Genomic DNA, 22896 nt, shown 5'->3' with positions numbered 1-22896 from the left:
TGCTCCTGCAAATGGGTAACATTCTTATAGTGCTGCCCTCCTAGTGCTCCTGCAAATGGGTAACATTCTTATAGTGCTGCCCTCTAGTGCTCCTGCAAATGGGTAACATTCTTATAGTGCTGTCCCTCTAGTGCTCCTGCAAATGGGTATACATTCTTTATAGTGCTGCCTCTCTAGTGCTCCTGCAAATGGGTAACATTCTTATAGTGCTGCCCTCTAGTGCTCCTGCAAATGGGTAACATTCTTATAGTGCTGCCCTCCTAGTGCTCCTGCAAATGGGTAACATTCTTTAGTGCTGCCTCCATGTAGCCTTAGGCTCCTTGCCCAAAATGGGTAACATTCTTATTGTGCTGCCCTCTAGTGCTCCTGCAAATGGGTAACATTCTATAGTGCTGCCCTCTAGTGCTCCTGCAAATGGGTAACATTCTTATAGTGCTGCCCACTAGTGCTCCTGCAAATGGGTAACATTCCTTATAGTGCTTGCCCTCTAGTGCTCCCTGCAAATGGGTAACATTCTTATAGTGCTGCCCTCTAGTGCTCCTGCAAATGGGTAACATTCTTATAGTGCTGCCCTCTAGTGCTCCTGCAATGGGTAAGCATCCTTATAGTGCTGCCCTCTAGTGCTCCTGCAAATGGGTAACATTCCTATAGTGCTGCCCTCTAGTGCTCCTGCAAATGGGTAACATTCTTATAGTGCTGCCCTCTAGTGCTCCTGCAAATGGGTAACATTCTTATAGTGCTGCCCTCTAGTGCTCCTGCAAATGGGTAACATTCTTATAGTGCTGCCCTCTAGTGCTCCTGCAAATGGGTAACATTCTTATAGTGCTGCCCTCTAGTGCTCCTGCAAATGGTTAACATTCCTATAGTGCTGCCCTCTAGTGCTCCTGCAAATGGGTAACATTCTTATAGTGCTGCCCTCTAGTGCTCCTGCAAATGGGTAACATTCTTATAGTGCTGCCCTCTAGTGCTCCTGCAAATGGGTAACATTCTTATAGTGCTGCCCTCTAGTGCTCCTTGCAAATGGATAACATTCTTATAGTGCTGCCCTCTAGTGCTCCTGCAAATGGGTAACATTCTTATAGTGCTGCCCTCTAGTGCTCCTTGCAAATGGGTAACATTCTTATAGTGCTGCCCTCTAGTGGGCTCCTGCAAATGGGTAACATTCTTATAGTGCTGCCCTCTAGTGCTCCTGCAAATGGGTAACATTCTTATAGTGCTCCCTCATAGTGCTCCTGCAAATGGGATAACATTCTATAGTGCCTGCCCTCTAGTGCGCCTGCAAATGGGTACATTCCTATAGTGCTGCCTCTAGTGCTCCTGCAAATGGGTAACATTCCTATAGTGCTGCCCTCTAGTGCTCCTGCAAATGGATAACATTCTTATAGTGCTGCCCTCTAGTGCTCCTGCAAATGGGTAACATTCTTATAGTGCTGCCCTCTAGTGCTCCTGCAAATGGATAACATTCTTATCAGTGCTGCCCTCTAGTGCTCCTGCAAATGGGTAACATTCCTATAGTGCTGCCCTTCTTTGCCCGAAGTGCATCCTGCAAATGGATAACATTCTTATAGTGCTGCCCTCTAGTGCTCCTGCATATGGGTAACATTCTTATAGTGCTGCCTCTCTTGTGCTCTGCAGAATGGATAACATTCTTATAGTGCTGCCCTCTAGTGCTCCTGCAAATGGATAACATTCCTAGTAGTGCTGCCTCTAGTGCTCCTGCAAATGGGTAACATTCTATAGTGCTGCCCTCTAGTGCTCCTGCAAATGGATAACATCCTATAGGTGCTGCCCTCTAGTGCTGCCTGCAAATGGGTAACATTCCTTATAGTGCTGCCCTCTAGGTGCTCCTGCAATGGGTAACATTCTTATAGTGCTGCCCTCTAGTGCTCCTGCAAATGGATAGACATTCTTATAGTGCTGCCCTCTAGTGCTCCTGCAAATGGGATAACATTCCTATAGTGCTGCCTCTAGGTGCTCCTGCAAATGGGATAACATTCTATAGTGCTGCCCTCTATGCTCCTGCAAATGGGTAACATTCTTATAGTGCCTGCCCTCTAGTGCTCCTGCAAATGGGATAACATTCTTATAGTGCTGCCCTCTTGTGCTCCTGCAAATGGGTAACATTCTATAGTGCTGCCCTCTTGTGCTCTTGCAAATGGATAACATTCTTATAGTGCTGCGCCCTCTAGTGCTCCTGCAAATGGGTAACATTCTTATAGTGCTGCCCTCTAGTGCTCCTGCAAATGGTAACATTCTTATAGTGCTGCCCTCTTGTGCTCCTGGCAAATGGGTAACATTCTTGCAAAACTGCTGCCATATAATACTGCAGACGTGCACGCTCCTGAGCTTACGTCTCTGATTTTCATTTTTTTTATTCTTCCTATATCTCCATCATGTGATAGCACCAAACCCTCTCTATTTTATAGCTTTCAGGCACTTAAATGAAGTTTAGGAAAAGTGAATGACATCTAATTATTATTTATTTCAATCACATAACTTGTATAGACAAAGGCTACTTATCTAACTGCTTTAGGAGTAAATAGTAACCTGATGTACTGAAGACGATGTTGCCTTGCTAGGATACATTGTATCAGCATTTACAGTAACTTGTATAGACAACACACATAGTGAGACATCTGTAACAAATAGAAACAATAAATCCTTCTTAGTAACTCAGTAACCAGTTGTGAAGTCTGTGCAATACAATATGTATTACTTAAAGGGATATGAAACAGAGAATACCATTTTTAAAAAGTTTCCAATTTACTTTTATTATACGTTTTAAATTGTTCCTATGATATTTTGTTATAGAGATACCTAGGTAGGCTACATGACAGGAAATAGTGCTGCCCTCTAGTCCTCTTGCACATGGATTACATTCTTGCCAAACTGCTGCCAGATAGTGCTCTAGGAAAGGGCTTACATCCCTGCTTTTCAACAAAAGGTACAAAGAGAACAAAACATGATAATAGAAGTAAATTAGAACGTTGTTTAAAATCACAGACTATCTGAATCATTAAAGAACATTTTTGGGTTTCATGTCCGTTAAAACAAATAAAATGTAAACATTAAACAGTAGTACAGTTCTTAGATAAAGGACCATTAAAGGGACAGTCTACTACAGAATTTGTATTATTATTGTATTATGCATTCCACAGTTTTGCACAACCAACACAGTTATAGTAATACACTTTTTTCCTATGTGAATACCTTGTATCTACGCCAATGCAGACTGCTCCTAATTTCAGTTCTTTTGACAGACTTACATTTTAGCCAATCAGTGCTGTTTCATAAATAACTCCATGGGAGTGAGCACAATGTTATCAACATGGCATACATGAAATATCGCTGTCTAGCTGTAAAAAACTGTCAAAATGCACTAAGATAAGAGGTGGGCTTTCAAGGGCTTAAAAATTAGCATATTAAGCTACCTTGTCCACCCGACATCGCTAAATGCCGACAGCATACACTGTCGGCATTTAACATTGCACAAGCATTTCTGGTGAAATTCTCGTGCAATACCACCTCTGCACATTCGCGGCCAATCTGCCGCTAACAGGGGGTGTCATTCATCCCGATGGAATCTGATCGGGATAATTGCTGTCCGCCGCCTCAGAGGTGGCGGACAAGTTAAGGAGCAGCGGAAACAGCTGCATTCGCAGCATGATAAATCGGCCCCTATGTATATACTGTGAACATGGCGCTAGTGCCTCAGAAAGTGTGCATATAATACTGTTTATAATTTGCACAATGTGATACTGGAAGTTAATTAGCAATTCTCTTAAAACTGAATGAAAGTTTGCTTTTGACTTTATGGTTCCTTTAAAGGGGACATTAAATTGCTGGGGACAACTACAGTAGCATGGTTCCTTTTCACTTTTCCTCCTATGCTTGTAGCTCTTATTTTAACCCTTTACAGAAGCGCTTTGTACTGGGTGTCTCCATCTTGGTATTCGCGTATTGTTGCATCCCGTGACATAAGCAATGCACTTTTACCCACTGCACTTTGGATTATCTTACACAATAGAGAGCATGAGCATTACATTTGCACATTTTTTTTACACAGTATAAAACTTGAAGAAAACTAAAATAGCCCTCCGGAATAATATAGAACAACGTAGCAACTGGAAAAACAAACCACTCCTGCTCACCTTTACAATAATAAACGACAAGGAAACGTTTGAATTTGAAAAACTAATCATAATTGTCCAATCTCAAACATGTCCCCATTCCACAAGATAACCCTGGTATTGTAGTTGTAACCAGCAGTCCTTTTTATAACACTTTAAGTGCACTAATACTTATTCTGAGATATTACTGCTAACTTGTGATTTATGATGTGCAAAGATACTACAAATACATTTAAATTACTATTAATGGTACAGGAACTACCAATCAATTTGTCATATTTACCTTTTATAGTGCTGGAGTCATCACTGACCTCCTACAATGGTCTAAATCTAATTTCTATTATTATTACTACCATCTTCATAATTTCCTTTTTTTCTACTATTTACTATTTAAATTAAACTGTGCATAGAGTGCTGTGTAGATTAGCCAATGCTTGTAGAGTGCTGTGTAGATTAGCCAATGCTTGTAGAGTGCTGTGTAGATTAGCCAATGCTTGTAGAGTGCTGTGTAGATTAGCCAATGCTTGTAGAGTGCTGTGTAGATTAGCCAATGCTTGTAGAGTGCTGTGTAGATTAGCCAATGCTTGTAGAGTGCTGTGTAGATTAGCCAATGCTTGTAGAGTGCTGTGTAGATTAGCCAATGCTTGTAGAGTGCTGTGTAGATTAGCCAATGCTTGTAGAGTGCCAATGAAATAATTATTTGACATAGAACAAACAAATACACAAACGGCAGGGAAGTGCCTAGCTGGTATTATTAAGAGGCGCCAAACAGAATAATGTAATATATATGTTAAGTAATCAGCTGAATAATATAGTATAGTAATGACAATAATATATATAATAGAACTAATAACCAGATGTGCAAATAATCTAATAACAGTGATGTCCTTCAAAATCAATACATTTAACCTAATAATCTCCCAAAATAGATCATTTATATATATGACAAGTAAGCAGTAGCAGATCGCCGCACCGGAGAGAAAGGTCATCAAACAGTAGCAGGCCCCCTACCTGATCGATCACTACCGGGACCAGACACAAGCAATCAGGTACCTTCAAAGCTGTTGAGGGGGGGACAGTAAGACATACGCTACAGGTTGGGCTCCTGCAGCGGAGCATTCCGGTGCTATAAGAGACTGACATAAGCCCGGCTAGGATAAAGAGCTGGCACTGAGAAAATAGAAATAAGCCCAAAGTAGCAAGCCCTTTGACTTTAATATACGCTTCACTGGAAGTACATTGATTTACATAGGCCTTTTGTTGTATGCACAAATATTCTGGACACTATTGCTGACTAAGCCTGATAGATTTGAAGGAGAATCCTGCACAGTTTTTATTTAAAGCAACACTGCTGATTCACACAGGACTGTCAGATCTGAGCTGGCTCCCCTTACAGGGATATAACTTTTTGCTGACATCAATCCTACCCCTAGATTTGGGAGAAACCCACCTGCTCTATATGGTCACTCAGTGTACAAATATGGCAAACAGACGCATATCCAAACCGGCAAAGGGGTCTCAATCCACCAATATGGAAAGCTATTTAATTCCTACCGAAAATGTACCAAGCACCAACAGAGAAATGCCAGATTGTAGTAAACAAACTGCTGCTGTGCAGACATCTAACCTAGATCCACCGCTGCCCTGTTATCTCACTAGAGATGACATTAAACATTTATCATCTAAAAGAGATATACATGAAGCTATGACAGATGTCAAAATTATGTTTGGGGATTTGAAGAAAGATATAGTGGCAGTAGATCACAGAGTCTCTCAGATTGAAGAAATGCAAGAAACAATACGCTCAGACCTTCAGCACCAGGCCAGCTGCATGCAATCCCAGGATGCTACAGTACAGTCTCTGACAGATAGAATTGAGGACCTGGAAAACAGGAGCAGGCGCAACAACCTGAGGTTGCGTGGCGTTCCTGAAACAGTGAATCCCCCAGAGATAGGGCAATATATACAGGACTAAATTTCTTAAAAACGCACCAAACGCGGCGGAGATACAGGTTGAAAGAGCGCATAGGGCACTCAGACCCAGGCCGCCGGCCAGGGCCCCCCCAAGGGATATCATCATCCGACTTCTCTCCTATAAGGATAAAGAAGAAATTCTTCGGCTGGCTAGAAACAAGCACCCCCTTACATATGAAGGCACTGATATCCAGGTTTTTACGGATTTATGCCCTACAACCTTACAGAAGCGAAGAGACCTGCGCTACATTACCTCCAGCCTCAAAGAACAACAAATCCAATACAGGTGGGGATTCCCCACCTGCATCATTGCATCTAAGAACGGCTCCACTGCAATCTACAAGTCACCGGATGATGTCCACGCTCTTAATCAAACATTTGGTTTACAGATCAGACCACCAAATGTGCCTGTGGCTCCTGCGCAGCCAGGCCCTGAAGCGAACCGTGGAATAGCGGACCGTGGCCCTGATTAGGCTATTGGAGGCCTTGTCAATATGCATTACTGTGTTATACTTGACCCCCTTATTGAGCCGGACCTTTTTTGAAACACCCTGCCTGGATCTGAAAGGCCGCCACCCTCTGAAACAGATAAGTTTATGAATAATTGTTCCAATTAGAGACACATGTTGTATTTATAATTTTCTATTTCAGCTGTCCATATATGGAATTATTATTATGCATTTCTAACGCCTCACTCAAGATTCTTGATTGCTGAGAGACATTGGCAGGCTTAGTAACTGAAATATCATATGGGAATGTGCCCCTCACTTGCTCTATTTTGTTTATCTAAATGTCCATAGCAGCTATTTTTATACTGTTGCATGTTTATTCATTTTGTTACATGTTTATCCAATTTTTTACATACAAGAACATGTTTCACCTACAAATAAGATTAGTAGTAGGCACTAGCACATATTTTCTTGCTCTTCTTAGGCCTAAAGAAACATATATATCATTACAATTAAAGAATAAATAAATAAAAGAAAATAGCTAATAAAAAAAAAAAAAAAAAAAAATTTTTAGCTATCATAATCATAAGAATAAAGAAGTTCTAGGGGGTGGGTGAATCAGATTTCACGCTAGCTCTAAATTAAACAAACTGAGTGAGCGTTAAACAGATACTCCTTAGAGAATATGGGACTCAGGCAGGGACCTATCTAGGCAGTTATCAGGGGTGTCCGTTTCTAATTTATATTTTAGTTCTAACGATGGTTATTGATATGTATTGAGTTACTTTACCTACAAAGTTTGAATATCTGTTAATATATCTATGCAAGAGTTTTGGGGTTACTACCTCCTATTGGTGTACCTATTGAATAAGTAGACTTTTACCCCCTTTCTTTTTACTCCTCACTCTTAAATTTCTTTGTAATACTGGTGGGGATCCGGCCTTTTGTTGCCTGATTCTCTCTGGATTCTCTCTCTTCTCTTTCCCTTACTCTCCTCTCCTATAGTTCTTATCCCACTGCACAGCAACTTCAAAATCACCCCTCTCTCCTACTCTTCCCCCAGTACGCATTCACCCCGCTCCTTTTAAACTCTCCCCCTCTTCTTCCGTGACTTTCCCTCCTCTGTCCCTCCCTTACCTCCTTCTCCTAGTCTCCTCCTCCCCTCTAACCCCCCCCCCCTTTCACTCCTTTTTTTTTTTTTTTTTTTTTTTTTTCCTCCCTCCCTCCCTCCCTCCCCTCCTCTCTCACCTCATCAATGGCGCACCCACGAGCACTAAAAAGAATCCACAACTTGGATCTTCTCACTGTTAATGTTAAGGGTTTTAATAGCCCAGAGAAACGTTCGATTGTCACGAGAGATTTACATAGGATGGGTGGTGACATAATTTTCATTCAAGAAACACACTACTCCAAACACAGGGAACCCAAATAGTTTAGCAGATATTATCCACAGGCTTACTTTGCGTCTGGGCCCTCCAAAAAGAACGGAGTCGGCATTTTGTTTCGCCACGGTGTCCCATTCCAGTTGGAAAAAACTATTAAGGATCCCAATGGGAGATATATAATTCTGATAGGCAAATTATATGATAGACCCATGACCCTGGCCAACCTTTACTTCCCACATAAGGCACAAGACGTTTTTTTCAAGAAAATCTCACAGCTGATCTTGGAATCACAGAAAGGTGTCCTCTTCCTGGGAGGGGATTTTAATGTTTCCCTGAATCCGAGTTTAGACACCTCGGACGGCCTTTCCAGTACTCCACATAAAGTAACTAAACATCTAATTAAATCTATTAGAGACTTGATCTTGCACGATATCTGGCGTACCTTCCACCCAACAGACAAAAATTTCACTTTCTATTCGCACCCCCATAGGAAGTACACCAGAATCGACTACCTCTTTACGGATTCCGCAGGTCTTACGGTCACAACGGGATGCAATATCCAAACGATCACTTGGTCGGATCATGCTCCTGTAAAATGCACTATTAACTGGCCAAATACCCCAGTGACCCCTTACGTATGGAGATTCGATGAATATCTCCTTGACGATAAACTTTTAACATTGAAGCTACAAAAAAACATTGAGGAATATTTCCTCCTAAATGCAGATGAGGTTATGGCCGGATCCACTGTGTGGGAAGCTCACAAGAGTGTGATCAGAGGTTGTTTGATCGGACACAGCGCAGCATTGCGCAGGTCCAAAAGAGAAATTTACAGCACGTTGTTAGCACAAGTAACACAAAAAGAACTGGCACACAAAGAACATCCTGCTGATCAGGCTCTACAAACAGAACTGGCCTCCGCCAGGGCGGCTTTACTACGCCATTTACAAGAAGAACAACACAAAAAAGCCCTTATCATGCGTCAAACTTTTTTTGAACATGGTAATAAAGCAGGAAAGATACTGGCCCGAGCACTAGCTCGGAAAAGATTACGCTCATACATCTATGAAATAACAGATAAACAAGGGTTGACACATAGAGATGGTCAAGCCATAACGAATGCCTTTGGTAATTTCTATAAAACTCTCTATAATATACATCCAGCAGCAAACCCGCAGGAGGGCTCCCGCAACAGACTGATCTTTGAGCAGGAGATATCTGAATATGTTGAAAAAGCAGGAGTACCATCTTTAACTGCTGAACAAGCGGGCCAACTAGATGCCCCTTTCACTGCAGAAGAGATTCTAGCAGCCATCAAAAGCCTTCCAGCTGGCAAAAGCCCGGGCCCAGATGGGTTTGGCACGCGCTACTACAAAAAATTTGCGGGCATCTTAATACCCCATATGCTCAAGGTGTTCAACCGGCTTTCGGAGGCACCTGTCCTACCGAATTCGATGTTGGAAGCATACATCTCGGTTATCCCTAAACCGCATAAACCGGAAACTCTACCTGGCAGTTATAGACCGATATCACTGCTTAACTCTGAGGTCAAGATTTTGGCCAAAGTTATTGCAAATCGCCTCAAAATATTTTTGCCACAATTGGTCTCCACGGACCAAACAGGATTTATCCCAGCAAGAGAGGCACGGGATAACACTCTCAGAGTGATCCAGTTGATCTCACATGCGCAGGCTACTTCCGCTCCGTTGGTACTTGTGTCAACGGATGCGGAAAAGGCCTTTGACCGAGTAAATTGGACCTTTATGCGTATCACCCTGGAAAAGATGGGTTTTGGAGCACATTTCATAAATTATGTGCTCTCGCTATACTCCAACCCAAACGCTAAGGTCCGTGTGAATGGATTGTTCTCTGAAACTTTTCAGATCTCAAATGGAACGAGACAGGGGTGTCCCCTCTCACCCCTGCTCTTTGCTCTGGTTATGGAGGTTCTAGCATGTAAGATACGTGGAAACACTGAGATAATAGGATTTAAAACAGGGGGAATTGAGCACAGATTGGCAATGTACGCTGACGATGTGCTGTTGACCCTTGCAGACAATGGAAAATCCCTGCGGGAATCGCTAACCGAATTGGAGATATTTGGGCGGATGTCGAATTTCTCACTCAACCTTTCCAAATCGGAAATCTTGAATATTTCCATGCCTGAAGAGGTATTTGAATCGTACAGTGAGGGCTGCCCCCTGAGGGTTGCTATAAAGCATCTTAAATACTTAGGTATTACTCTAGCATCATCAGTTGGGGAAATGGTTTCTGTAAACTATAAGCGCATAAGGGATGAAGCCTCAAAGGACTTTGCGGCATGGAAAAATAAGACCATCTCTTGGATGGGTAGAATCCAAGTGGCTAAAATGAACATCCTGCCCAGAGTACTATATATTATGCAGGCTATTCCCTTGACATCAGCAGACCACTTAATACATCAAATTCAGTCGGCACTTGAATCATACATCTGGAGTGATCTGAGACCACGGATCAACCAAAAAAACGATGTACTTGCCCAGAGACCGAGGAGGGGCTGGTGTCCCCCGACTGAGCGAATACCTTAAGGCTATTCAATTACAACGACTGGTTGAATGGTGCCATGGATCGCCCAACAAAGCCTGGATAGGCCTGGATAGGGAGATCCTCCGTAGGGGCAACGTGGGATCTCTTGCGTGGATCAGCCCTGCGCGGCGCCCTGCTTGGCTCTCACAGTATCCTCTGATTGAGGATATATTGGTTAGATGGGATAGACTGATCAAGGTGAAACCGTATATCTCTACCTCTTTCTCACCTGTGACACCCGTTCGAGAAAACCCGGACAACGGAATGGTTAACAAAACCTATTCTCCGGGATCTTGTTATACTCTTGCTGAGACCGCAATCTCAGGCATCCTATCGGAGGGTAGAATCAAACCACAAATGGAACTGGCTGAATGGGATTGTGATTTATTCTCCTCGTGGTTCAGAGTAACGCAGTTCCATCATTACTACAGCACCCTACGTGACAAAGATTCACTAAAAAGACAGAAAACATCATTCGAAGTGCTTTGCACCTCGTCAACTCTGCCACGTCATCTCATTTCAATCTTGCATAAGCTACTGGTGGAGGGGGGTACTGATGTGCTTCCCTCTTATATAGTAGCTTGGCAACAAGAATTAGGCCTTGAACCTGACTCCAAAGCATGGTTATCTATATTTCGCAAAGCGAAGCACGTGTCGGTGTCGATGAAAACTCAGGAGATGCATTTTAAGTTTCTGAGTCGCTGGTACCCTCACCCCACAGAGGTTAAAAAAAATATACCCGCACACAGGCGGGGAGTGCTGGAGGGGATGCGGTGAGGAAGGATCCATGCTGCATGTCTGGTGGCATTGTCCCCATATACAACCCTTCTGGGGTGAGATATTTCGGGAGTGTAGCAGGATACTGGAAATCATCCTGCCTCCGGACCCTAAGTATCTCATTTTCCATGAGCTACCTAAAATCATCATGGAAGCAAAACGCCACTTATTTCTCCTGATGTTGAATTGCGCAAAAGGACTCATACCAAAACATTGGAAATCTATACACACACCAAACCTAGAGGAGTGGAGGGCCAGGGTCTGGGACCTTTTGAGCCTTGAGAGGTTCCATTACCTAAAAACTGGGAGACTTGAAACCCCATGAATATATGACTCTGATTTGGGAGGGTAGGGGTTTATGAATACCAAGGCAAATCTTGAAATTTGGGCGGGCCAGCCGTGTGTGAAACCTATGAAACATCTAGCTTACTTGGATTGAAGTAATTGTGACCATTTAGATCTGTCTCTCCCTCCTTCCCCCTCCCCTCCCCCCCCCCCCTTAATTTTTTTTTTTTTTTTTTTTTTTCTTTCTCTTCTCGTTTCTTTCTCTCTTTCTCCCCTGTTCCTATTCTTTCTATTACCCTCTTCTTACACTGCAATCTTCAAAGACTGCATTGGGCTGGCACTGCTGGACCTACCCACATCTAGCATCAGAGTGGCATTTTCTCTGAATTATTGCTACCCGACTTGTGGGTCCGGTACTGTTGGCCTCAGTGAATTGTATTTATTATTGGCATTTTGCAAAATAGAATGTATAATAATGAACATACCAAATGTAATATTATAATTCTTTATCAGTCTTTTATAAGAGCTTGTTTATGTTTATAAGATAAGAATATCTTGATCACTACGATGTTATTTATCATCTTGAATGTAAGAAATGTAATCCTATATATGTTCATTCAATAAAGCTTACTTTGGAAAAACAGTAACGCAGCCAATACGAGTAGTGTCGGTATAGCTATACCGCAAACATTTTAGCCTGTAACGCAACATCAATCCCACACTCAAAAAAATTATGTTTTTGCATGGGATTTCCATAGCGCCGGTATTACAGGTTGTGCGGTGAGGCTAAAATACAGACACGATCCATTTTGCTATCTGAAAGCAGTAGTTATGAGTTTTGCCCAACAAAAATGTTTCACAAAACTCATAACTAAAATGTGACAAAGTACACTAACACCCATAAACTACCTATTAACCCCTAAACCAAGGCCCTCCCGCATCGCAAACACTATTTAAAACTTATTGACCCCTAATCTGCCACTCCTAACATCGTCGCCACTAATAAATGTTATTAACCCCTATTCCGCCGCTCCCCGACATCGCCACCACTATAATAAAGCTATTATTATTATTATTCTTTATTTATAAAGCGCCAACAGATTCCGCAGCACTGCCCATGGGTACAAGGATAACAGTACAATGGAGAAACAATACGATAAAAGACAACATTTTACAGACAAATAAAGGGGGGATTGAGGACCCTATTCCCGTAGGAACTTACAATCTAGATTAACCCCTACTATTCCCCCGCACGCCAACACTACAATAAAGCTATTAACCCCTATTACGCCACTCCCCAACATCGCCGCCACTAAATAAAGTTATTAACCCCTAAACCTCTGGCCTCCCACATCACCGCCACTAAATAAACCTATTAACCCCTAAGCCACCAGACCCCCACATTGCAAAAAAATAAATTAAACTATTAACCCCTAAACCTAACAACCCACTAACTTTAAATTAAAATTACAATATCCCTATCTTAAAATAAATGAAAACTTACCTGTGAAATTAAAAAAAACTAAGTTTAAACTAACAATTAACCTAACATAACTATTATACTAAAATTAAAATAACTACCAATTAAATAAACTAAATTACACATTAAAAAAACCTAACACTACTTAAAAAAATTAAGTCTAAAATTACAAAAACTAACAAACACTAAATTACGAAAACTAACAAACAAAATTATCCAAAACAAAAACAATTACACCTAATCTAATAGCCCTATAAAAATAAAAAAGCCCCCCAAATTAAAAAAAATCCTAGCCTACAATAAACTACCGATAGCCCTTTAAAGGGCCTTTTGTAGGGCATTGCTCTAAAGAAATACGCTCTTTTACCTGTAAAAGACCTCCCAACAGTAAAACCCACCACCCAACCAAACCCCCAAAATAAAAACCTAACTCTAACAAAAACCTAAGCATTCAGCTCTTTTACATAGCCCTTAAAAGGGCATTCAGCTCTTTTAAAAAAGTCCAAACCCTAATAAAAAATAAAAAAACACCCCAAAAAAGTAAAAAAAACCCCCCTAACACTAACCCCCGACGATCCACCTACAGTTTCTGAAGTCCGGACATTCAGGCGGCTAGAAGTCTTCATCCAGGCAGCGAGGTCTTCATTCATCTATGCGGCGTCCTACCATATAGGCACCCTACCATCTCCTAATCCTTTAAAAAAGGTTTAGGAGATGGTAGGGTGCCTATATGCCTGAGGAAACGGCGACTTTACAGTCGAGAAACGTGTTGCATTAGGGGGGCTATATGCTTATGCCCTCTTATCACTTGTAGCTTATGCCAAGTGTTAGCACCTTACTTATATCTCTACCGCTCTTTGGGGCGGATTGCACTTTGGTACTTCATCTGGGTACTGCATCTGGTGTTCCTGAGTGTTACCTGTTGCCTGGGTTAGCGGATACACCCTAAGTTATCAGCCTGCTACCACAAGCACACAAGGGTGCTTCAGCTGAATGTGAGTACCCATTTGGCTTTCTATTTAGTGTGGGATTTGTTACATCTCTGATCTACACATGAGGCGCCCCTTTGTCTTTTGTATCCATAATTTAGATTTTAACTGTTGAGCCATTTCTTAACCCTATGCTGAGCTGTATTGACGTTTTTAGATTGTGTGCACATGTAAGCTCTACTATAGGTCATTATATTACAATCTTATCCAAAACCCGAAGATATGCAATGCGCTTAAAAGGTTTAATAACTGCTTTGTTTCACTGTACTGTAATCACTGCTTAGTGTATGTTATTGCACTACGTTCATAAACATTATTATTAATCTTCTGCATTCTCCTGTGTCATTTTACCTTTTTCAGTACTATAGTAAGGCCTAGTTGTGCCTCCCTAGCGCCAGGACAACACAAGGACCTCTTCATTAAAAATGTGCATATTTTTTATTTTACAAATGTGTGTTGATGTCACCGGCACCCCTGATCCCAGATTACGCCTGTGATGCCACCTCTTAGCTGGTGACAAGTGGTTGTCATTTGCACTTAAATGATTGTATGGAGGACGACCAAGAACCACAACCATAGAACCATAAAACAAAATGTATTTCTTTGTTCAGCACTGGAATATTAAAATACTGTTTTACATGCAACATGAATACAATCATTTTAAATACAACTCTAGTAAACCCACCAGTTTTCCAGTAGCACTTTGACCACCTTCATTCAACCAGAATCCAGGAACCATGGCAGAGAAGTATGGTCCCCATACACCGGGTACAAAAATTGGTCTTTCGCTGATCTAAAAGCAGTTACAATAAAAGAGAGTTAGAATGCTTATCTCATTATTATTATTATTTTAAGTTAAAAAAAATACAAATTACAGCGCATACAAACATGCATATAAACAGTATTTATTTACTAGATACTGTTGTTTTCTCAAACCTTTTTAATATAACATTTGTAATATATCCTATATATATTATTATATATCCTACTAAGCATAAATCAAACAGGACTAATACTTAACTGGTTCAATATACTTTTCTGGTTCTTAAAGGAACATGTAACCCAAAACGTTTCTTTCTTGATTCAGATAGAGAAGAACATTTAAAAACAACTTTCCAGTTTACATCTACTATCAATTGTCTTTCATTTTCTTGGTATCCTTTGTTGAAGAAGCAGCAGCAATGCACTGCTGGGAGCTAGCTGAAAGCATTGGATGAGTCAATAACATTAGACATACATGTGCAGCCACCAATCAACTGCTCCTGAGCCTACTTTGCTATCCTTTTCAACAAAGGATACCAAGAAAATGAAGCAAATTTGATAATAGAAGTAAATTGGAAAGTTGTTAAAAATCATAAGCTCTACCTGAATCATGAAAGAAAAAAATTGGGTTTCATGTCCCTTTAACTGGTTCAATTACCAATTTACTACCCATGCTACATATACTGCCTTACTGTGACAGTTCCATATTCAATGAACTGTAAGGGGAGGAAAGGGTTAGGAAGGAGAGCACTAAACATAGATATGCTATCAACAAGTAAAAAATGAAAACACGTGGTTCATGTTAGAAAGGAAAGGAGAACAGAGGTGGGCATCCATACCTTGCTGAACCTTCTCTCAGGTCACTTATGTGAGGGCTCAGAGTGCTTTTTCAAGTGACAGAGCTGTTTATTTTTGTTTAGGAGTAGGGATGGGCGAATGTGTAAATTTTTGAATTTCCAATGTAGAACGAATGTTATTACTGAAATTCGAATTCTAAATCCGAACGTCGATAAGAACGAATATTCTTAAAAATTCGAAAATCAAATGTTATTTACAGTTTTCGAATGTCACTTTCGAATTCGAATGTTTATAATTATATCGAATGTGCACATTCGAAATTTCGAATTTAACATTCTATTTAACAAATACTATTCAGAAGTTCAATAGTTCATGTGGTAGGGCGGGAGGGAATCTAGTAAATTGATACATAATAGATACAAATATATCATTTTGAATGTTTCCATATAGAATATTGCATAATTCGAATATTACATTTAAAGAAAGCATTAGAAATACTATTACAAACATATAAATTCGAATTTTTCGAATTCGAATATAAATTAGAATTTTTCGAATTCGAATATTGCATAATTCGAATATTACATTTAAAGAAAAAGCATTAGAAATACTATTACAATCTAAATTCGAATTTTTCGAATTCGAATTCGAATATTGCATAATTCGAATATTACATTTAAAGAAAAAGCATTAGAAATACTGTTACAATCTAAATTCGAATTTTTCAAATTCGAATACACGTATTGCATAATTCGAATATTACATTTAAAGAAAAAGCATTAGAAATACTATTACAATCTAAATTCAAATTTTTCGAATTCGAATATTGCATAATTCGAATATTACATTTAAAGAAAAAGCATTAGAAATACTATTACAATCTAAATTCAAATTTTCGAATTCGAATACACGTATTGCATAATTCGAATATTACATTTTAAAGAAAAAAGCATTAGAAATACTATTACAATCTAAATTTGAATTTTTCAAAAAGAATATTTTCGAATGTAATTGTAAAATTCGAAACCGAACATTCGAAAATCGAATATTAGAATGTTATGTAAACATTCGAAATTCGATTTGAACGAACGAATGTGTTAAAATTTGTGCCGTTTTTCGAATGTTGCAAAACATTCGCCCATCCCTATTTAGGAGCCATGGTGCTCTGACTCCCCAAATTTGTCAAGCCAAAAGTGTGTTAAGAATTACTTGAAATAGCATTCCTCTTCACTAAGAATTTTTTTTTATTTTGATTCAATATATATATATACAGAAAGAGAAGAACTCTCTCAGGAATGTACAGCTCAGTAGCTTGTTCTATTGTAATTTACAACCTGGGAGCAGCTTATTTTAGTCCAATTGTGCTTTTCACAGAGAAGAACTTAAATATATCTGTAAATATACCTAACAAGGTCAGTCCAGCCCCAAAATACCAGGCAATCCTCCTTCTGAACAAGGAACATGGCAACCCCAGATTGTTTTCGCCTTCTTTGGGGACCATCAGTGAGGTGCAGCCATGTTCTTCTAAGCACATTGGACAAGGAGTCCATGTCTCGTTTCATCCATAACCCTTAGGGAGACTTACCTAGAGTCATATTACAAATACATACAGAATGTTCTCTCAGGAATGAACAACACATCATTCACTTTTATTATTTATTTTACATTAAATTTCCTGTACACAAACTCTGAAAATTGTAGTGTTGACATGTCCCCCAAGATGCTAGAATGCAGAGAGAGCCCTGATGCTCCTAAATGCTGCACAGTGATTGATTGATATGAGAAGAAGCATATCTGTCCCTATTAGGCCAAAACATGGGAAGTAAAGTAACATTCAAGAGGCTATTTAAGAGGTGTGCCCTTGGCCTGTGAAACAATAAACATTTTTCCAATAAATTTACATTTTTAAATACTTTTCAAACATTTCATTTAATTTGCAGATCTTTTGCATTGCAGTGAATTATTTCTGATCCATTAATAAAAAATAGATTGTAATGCTGCAAATTGCCTTAATTGATTTTGGCCAAATTAAGGTTAATTGTAAATAGGTTTCTGTTCTAAACATTTACTGTGTCGCATACTTAAAGGGACAGTAAATTAAACTTTCATGTTTTAGATAACTTTAATAACTTTCCCATTCACTTCTATTAACTAATTTGCCTTGTTCTGATTGGTGGCTACACACATATGCCTCTTGTCATTGGCTTACCCCAACTTGTTTAGTTAGCTTCAAGTAGTGTGTTGCTGCTCCTTCAACAAAGGATACCAAAAGAACAAATAACATTTGATAATAAAAGTAAATTGAAAAGTTGTTTAAAAAATGGTATGCTTTATCTGAATCATAACAAAAATAGGTTTTCACATCCCTTTAAGTACATAATCTAAGCTCCAGACTCTAGGGAGTGTGGGACAAGGCCAATTTTTAGAGCAAACTTTTTTTTTTTTTTTTAAAGATAATCAGAATAAAAGAGTGAATATTGCAACCAGGGTTCCCTCTAAAGCCAGTTTTGTAAACAGCCTAGCAGTCAAACAGTTAATAAGGGAACCACACCTTGCAGTCGGTATTGTGTAGTGTTTGCTAATTGCTCTAAATAACTGTTTTACTGCTGGGCCGCTCACAAAACTGGCCTTAAAGCGAACACTAATTGCAACGTTATTTAATTTTCATTAAAACAAAATAAAAAGACCATTAAATATAGTAGAATTGTATACTTGACAAATATGTTATACAAAGACAATGCAATAGCACTTACTTTTAATTTCAGATAAGTAGTATTTTTTTTCCTAGTAAATTTCAAAGTTACTTCCATTTTCCTTCCCCCTGTATCATGTGACAGCCATCAGCCAATCACAAAATGTGTACACGTATATATTGTGCACTCTTGCACATGGTGCCTCAGGAAGTGCGGATATAAAAAGATTGTACACACTTTGATAATGTAAGTAAATTGAAATGTTTAATTTTGTCCCTTTTAATTAATTTATGGGAAATTTAATGTCCTAGCTACTGAACATATATTTAAAGGGACGTGAAACCCAAAATGTTTCTTTCATGATTCAGATAGAGAATATAATTTTAAACAACATTCCATTTTATTTCTATTATCTAATTTGCTTCATTCTTTCGATATCCGTTGTTGAAGAAATAGCAATGCAAATGAGTGAGCCAATCACACAAGGCATCTTTGTGCAGACACCACTCAGCGGCTACTGAGGCTATTTAGATATACTTTTCAACAAAGGATATCAAGAGAATGAAGCAAATTAGATAATAGAGGTAAATTGGAAAGATATTTAAAACTACATGCTCGTTCTAAATCATGAAATAAAAAATGTGGGTTTCCTGTCCCTTAAGCTTTGGGTATTGTTTATTTAATTAAAAAAAAAAAATCCTTTACTCACTCAAAAATAAACTAAAAAAGGGTATTAAAACTGTATTCCAGCAAAGCCCCTGTCTTTGGTTTTTTCAAGGACACGAATATATCACAAGACCTGAGTAAGACTTGGGTAAAACCAATTGAAATATTTTGGATTTCCCATGGGGCTGCATATAGTTAAATAACAGAATTAGAACTATAGTTGTTTTTGATTGGGTATGAACATCTTAACATAAAGAACAGAAGGATGGTTTCAATTATAAGCAATTCATTTATTAGGCTTATTTTCTTGTCAGACTTGTATAGCTATAAGGTTTTAGTATAAACATTGTAACTTCCTAATTACATTAAAGCATATGAAGCTGTGCTGTTTTATATTTCACAATGTCTCTGCATGTAAATGTAGGTTTTTTGCTTTGGAGATAGATTTTTTTTTAAGTAAAGGAGGCTATTTAAGGTCTTGGTATTGACTCAGCAAAATATTTAAAAATGTAATGTTTGCGTAAATAAAAAGCATCAATTTTGCATTTCATCATATTTGCCTTACAGTATAGTAATCTATAAAATGATCAGTTTAAAAAAGACACTCAAAGTATAAATTATAATCAAATTAGACATCGGAAATCTATTAGTAGTATGCATTGAAATTTATATTAAAAGTATTCATCAACATGTAGAAATAATGTATTCAGTATATGCTGGAAAAATATATATTTATTATATACAGAGTAAAAAGGTATAGCCTGATGAAACAGTGGTTTTACACTGAGAAACGCGTTGCTAAATTTGATTGTTTTATTAAATTTGTATCTACTTCTGCTACGATTGGTTTTATACTCCTCAACGAGGGGGGCCATTGGATTGTGCACATTATTGTTCTGTTTAAGGTGCCTTACAACAGAACTACTCCCAGCGACTGGTCGAGTAAAGCTAGGCAATTGAGTTCCAACACCTGAGGCGAATCTGCCGGGTGACTCAGAGGAAACCGACCTGCCATACATGCACAATTTATGTGCTATACTACATGTGAGTAGTATTCTTACCTGGTCTGTCTGTATATCTTGTCTCACTTCAGTTGTCTACCCTATGAGGTGCCTTCATTCTTCTTTGATTTTAACTTTCCAATTTACTTCATTCTTTAGATATCCTTTGTTGAAGAAATAACAATGCACACGGGTGAGCCAATCTCTTGAGGCATCTATGTATAGTCGCCAATCAGCAGCTACTGAGCCTATTAAGGTATACTTTTCAACAAAGGATATAAAGAGAATGAACCAAATAAGATAACAGAAGCATCACCACCAGCCCTTTTGCTGAGCATCATATATATGTATATATATATATATATATATATATATATACACACATAGTATCTCACAAAAGTGAGTACACCCCTAAATTTTGGTAAATATTTTGTTATATCTTTATATGTGACAACACTGAAGAAATGACACGTTGCTTCAATGTACAGTAGTGAGTGTACAGCCTGTATAACAGTGTAAATTTTGCTGTCCCCTCAAAATAACTCAACACACAGCATTAATGTCTAAACCGTTGGCAACAAAAGTGAGTGAACCCCTAAGTGGAAATGACCAAATTGGGCCCAAAGTGTCAATATTTTGTGTGGCCACCATTATTTTCCAGCACTGCCTTAAACCCTCTTGGGCATGGAGTTCACCAGAGCTTCACAGGTTGCCACTGGAGTCCTCTTCTACTCTTTCATGACGACATCACAGAGCTGGTGGATGTTAGAGACCTTGCGCTCCCCCACCTTCCATTTGAGGATGCCCCACAGATGCTCAATAGGGTTTAGGTCTGGAGACATGCTTAGCCAGTCCATCACCTTTACCCTCAGCTTCTTTAGCAAGGCAGTGGTGGTTTTAGAGGTGTATTTGGGGTTGTTATGTTGGAATACTGCCCTGTGGCCCAGGTAGGGGATCATGCTGTGCTTCAGTATGTCACAGTACATGTTGGCTTTCATGGTTCCCTCAATGAACTGTAGCTCCCCAGTGTCGTCAGCACTCATGCAGGCCCAGACAATGACACTACCACCACCATGCTTGACTGTAGGCAAGACACACTTGTCTTTGTACTCCTCAACTGGTTGCCACCACAGACGCTTGACAAAATCTGAACCAAATAAGTTTATCTTGGTCTCATTGGACCACAGGACATGGTTCCAGTAATCCCATGTCCTTAGTCTGCTTGTTTTCAGCAAACTGTTTGCGGGCTTTCTTGTGCATCATCTTTAGAAGAGGTTTTTTTCTGGGACGACAGCCATGCAGACCAATTTAATGCGGCGTGCGGCGTATGGTCTGAGCACTGACAGGCTGACCCCCCACCCCTTCAACCTCTGCAACAATGCTGGCAGCACTCAAATGTCTATTTCCCAAAGACAACATCTGGATATGACGCTGAGCACGTGCACTCAACTTCTTTGGTCAACCATGGCAAGGCCGCGTTCTGAGTGGAACCTGTCCTGCGAAACCACTGTATGGTCTTGCCCACCGTGCTGCAGTTCAGTTTCAGGGTCTTGGCAATCTTCTTATAGCCTAGGCCATCTTTATGTAGAGCAAAAATTCTTTTTTTCAGATCCTCAGAGAGTTCTTTGCCATGAGGTGCCATGTTGAACTTCCAGTGACCAGTATGAGAGAGTGATAACACCAAATTTAACACACCTGATTACCATTCACACCTGAGTGTCCAATTTCGACATTTCCACTTAGGGGTGTGTACTCACTTTTGTTGCCAACGGTTTAGACATTAATGGCTGTGTGCTGAGTTATTTTGAGGAGACAGCAAATTTACACTATTATACAGGCTGTACACTCACTACTTTACATTGTAGCAAAGTGTCATTTCTTCAGTGTTGTCACATGAAAAGATATAATAAAATATTTACAAAAATATGAGTTACTGTGTAAAAATTGTGAGATATATAATATATATATGTGTGTGTGTATAAATACAGTATATTTATATATATATTACAAAGCAAAATATTTTTTGAAAATACTGAATGTTATCAGATGACATATTGAGGTATTCTGAGAAACAGCTTTATTAAATTATCAGTCTGAATGTTGTTTGTAAAGTAAGATAGCCGGCCAAGGATTCTTATAGTATCTGCAATAAAAGCTACGCCACGTGCTTGTCAGGAATAACATCCAGCGATGCTAATGTGTCCACTGACCTTTTCCAGTTACAATATCTGAGTCATTGCTGGACAGAAAGGATCAATCCGATGCTGAGCAAGAACATAAATGTGTATTCATTTCATACAGTAACCATTTAATTACAGTATATCAATTAGCTGTTATTCCTGAAATTGGTCCCAGCTAGTTCTAAACTGTCATCATTTTGTAACAGTAATGCATATAGCTATGCTTAGCATTCAGTGCAGTACTTTCCCTTCAATAAATAACTGAAATGCGTTGGGATAGAGAAATGCAATTATTCGGTGCTGGTTGGCTGGAAGGTATTTTATAATAACCATAACTTACAATACAATTTGATTTGATGAAGAATGTGGTTTTTAGTACCTGCCCTGTTCACTAATGTGTAATTTTTGTTTTCCTTTTTCTATAATATAAAAATCCTTTAGAAGAATGGCTGTTTGAAATAGTTTGAAGCCAATATTAAACTTTTATGATACAGACAGAGGGGCTATCTATCAAAGTGTCAACCGCAAATACGCCGGAATTCCGCATCTTAATTGTTGCGAGATTGATCCGACCTAGTTATCAAAGCCTCAAGATCGGCAAATGTTGAAATTTGTGACGTAACATACGATCCCGCGATCTCAATAAGATGCAGATCGATGCTTACACCCATTACAGATGTTCCGAATACACATTCGGCTCTATTTGACACTTTTTCCAATTTATCAAATAGTTAAAAAGGTACGCTCGCGGCTATTCGGACA

At 39.3% G+C, this 22896-nt stretch overlaps 1 protein-coding gene across 1 annotated transcript in view; it reads right to left on the bottom strand.

The window, feature by feature from the left end:
- Positions 1-22896, bottom strand: part of FGGY (FGGY carbohydrate kinase domain containing) — a 665661-nt gene that overhangs the window by 268798 nt on the left and 373967 nt on the right. The window contains exon 9 of the mRNA XM_053693628.1: positions 14720-14827. Within this exon, the coding sequence (XP_053549603.1) occupies positions 14720-14827 (108 nt within the window). The remainder of the gene's footprint in view (positions 1-14719; positions 14828-22896) is intronic.

This window comes from Bombina bombina, chromosome 10 (assembly GCF_027579735.1).
Source record: "Bombina bombina isolate aBomBom1 chromosome 10, aBomBom1.pri, whole genome shotgun sequence".
NCBI lineage: Eukaryota > Metazoa > Chordata > Amphibia > Anura > Bombinatoridae > Bombina > Bombina bombina.
Note: the sequence above shows the minus strand (reverse complement) of the source record. Positions and strands in the feature narration are given on the sequence as shown.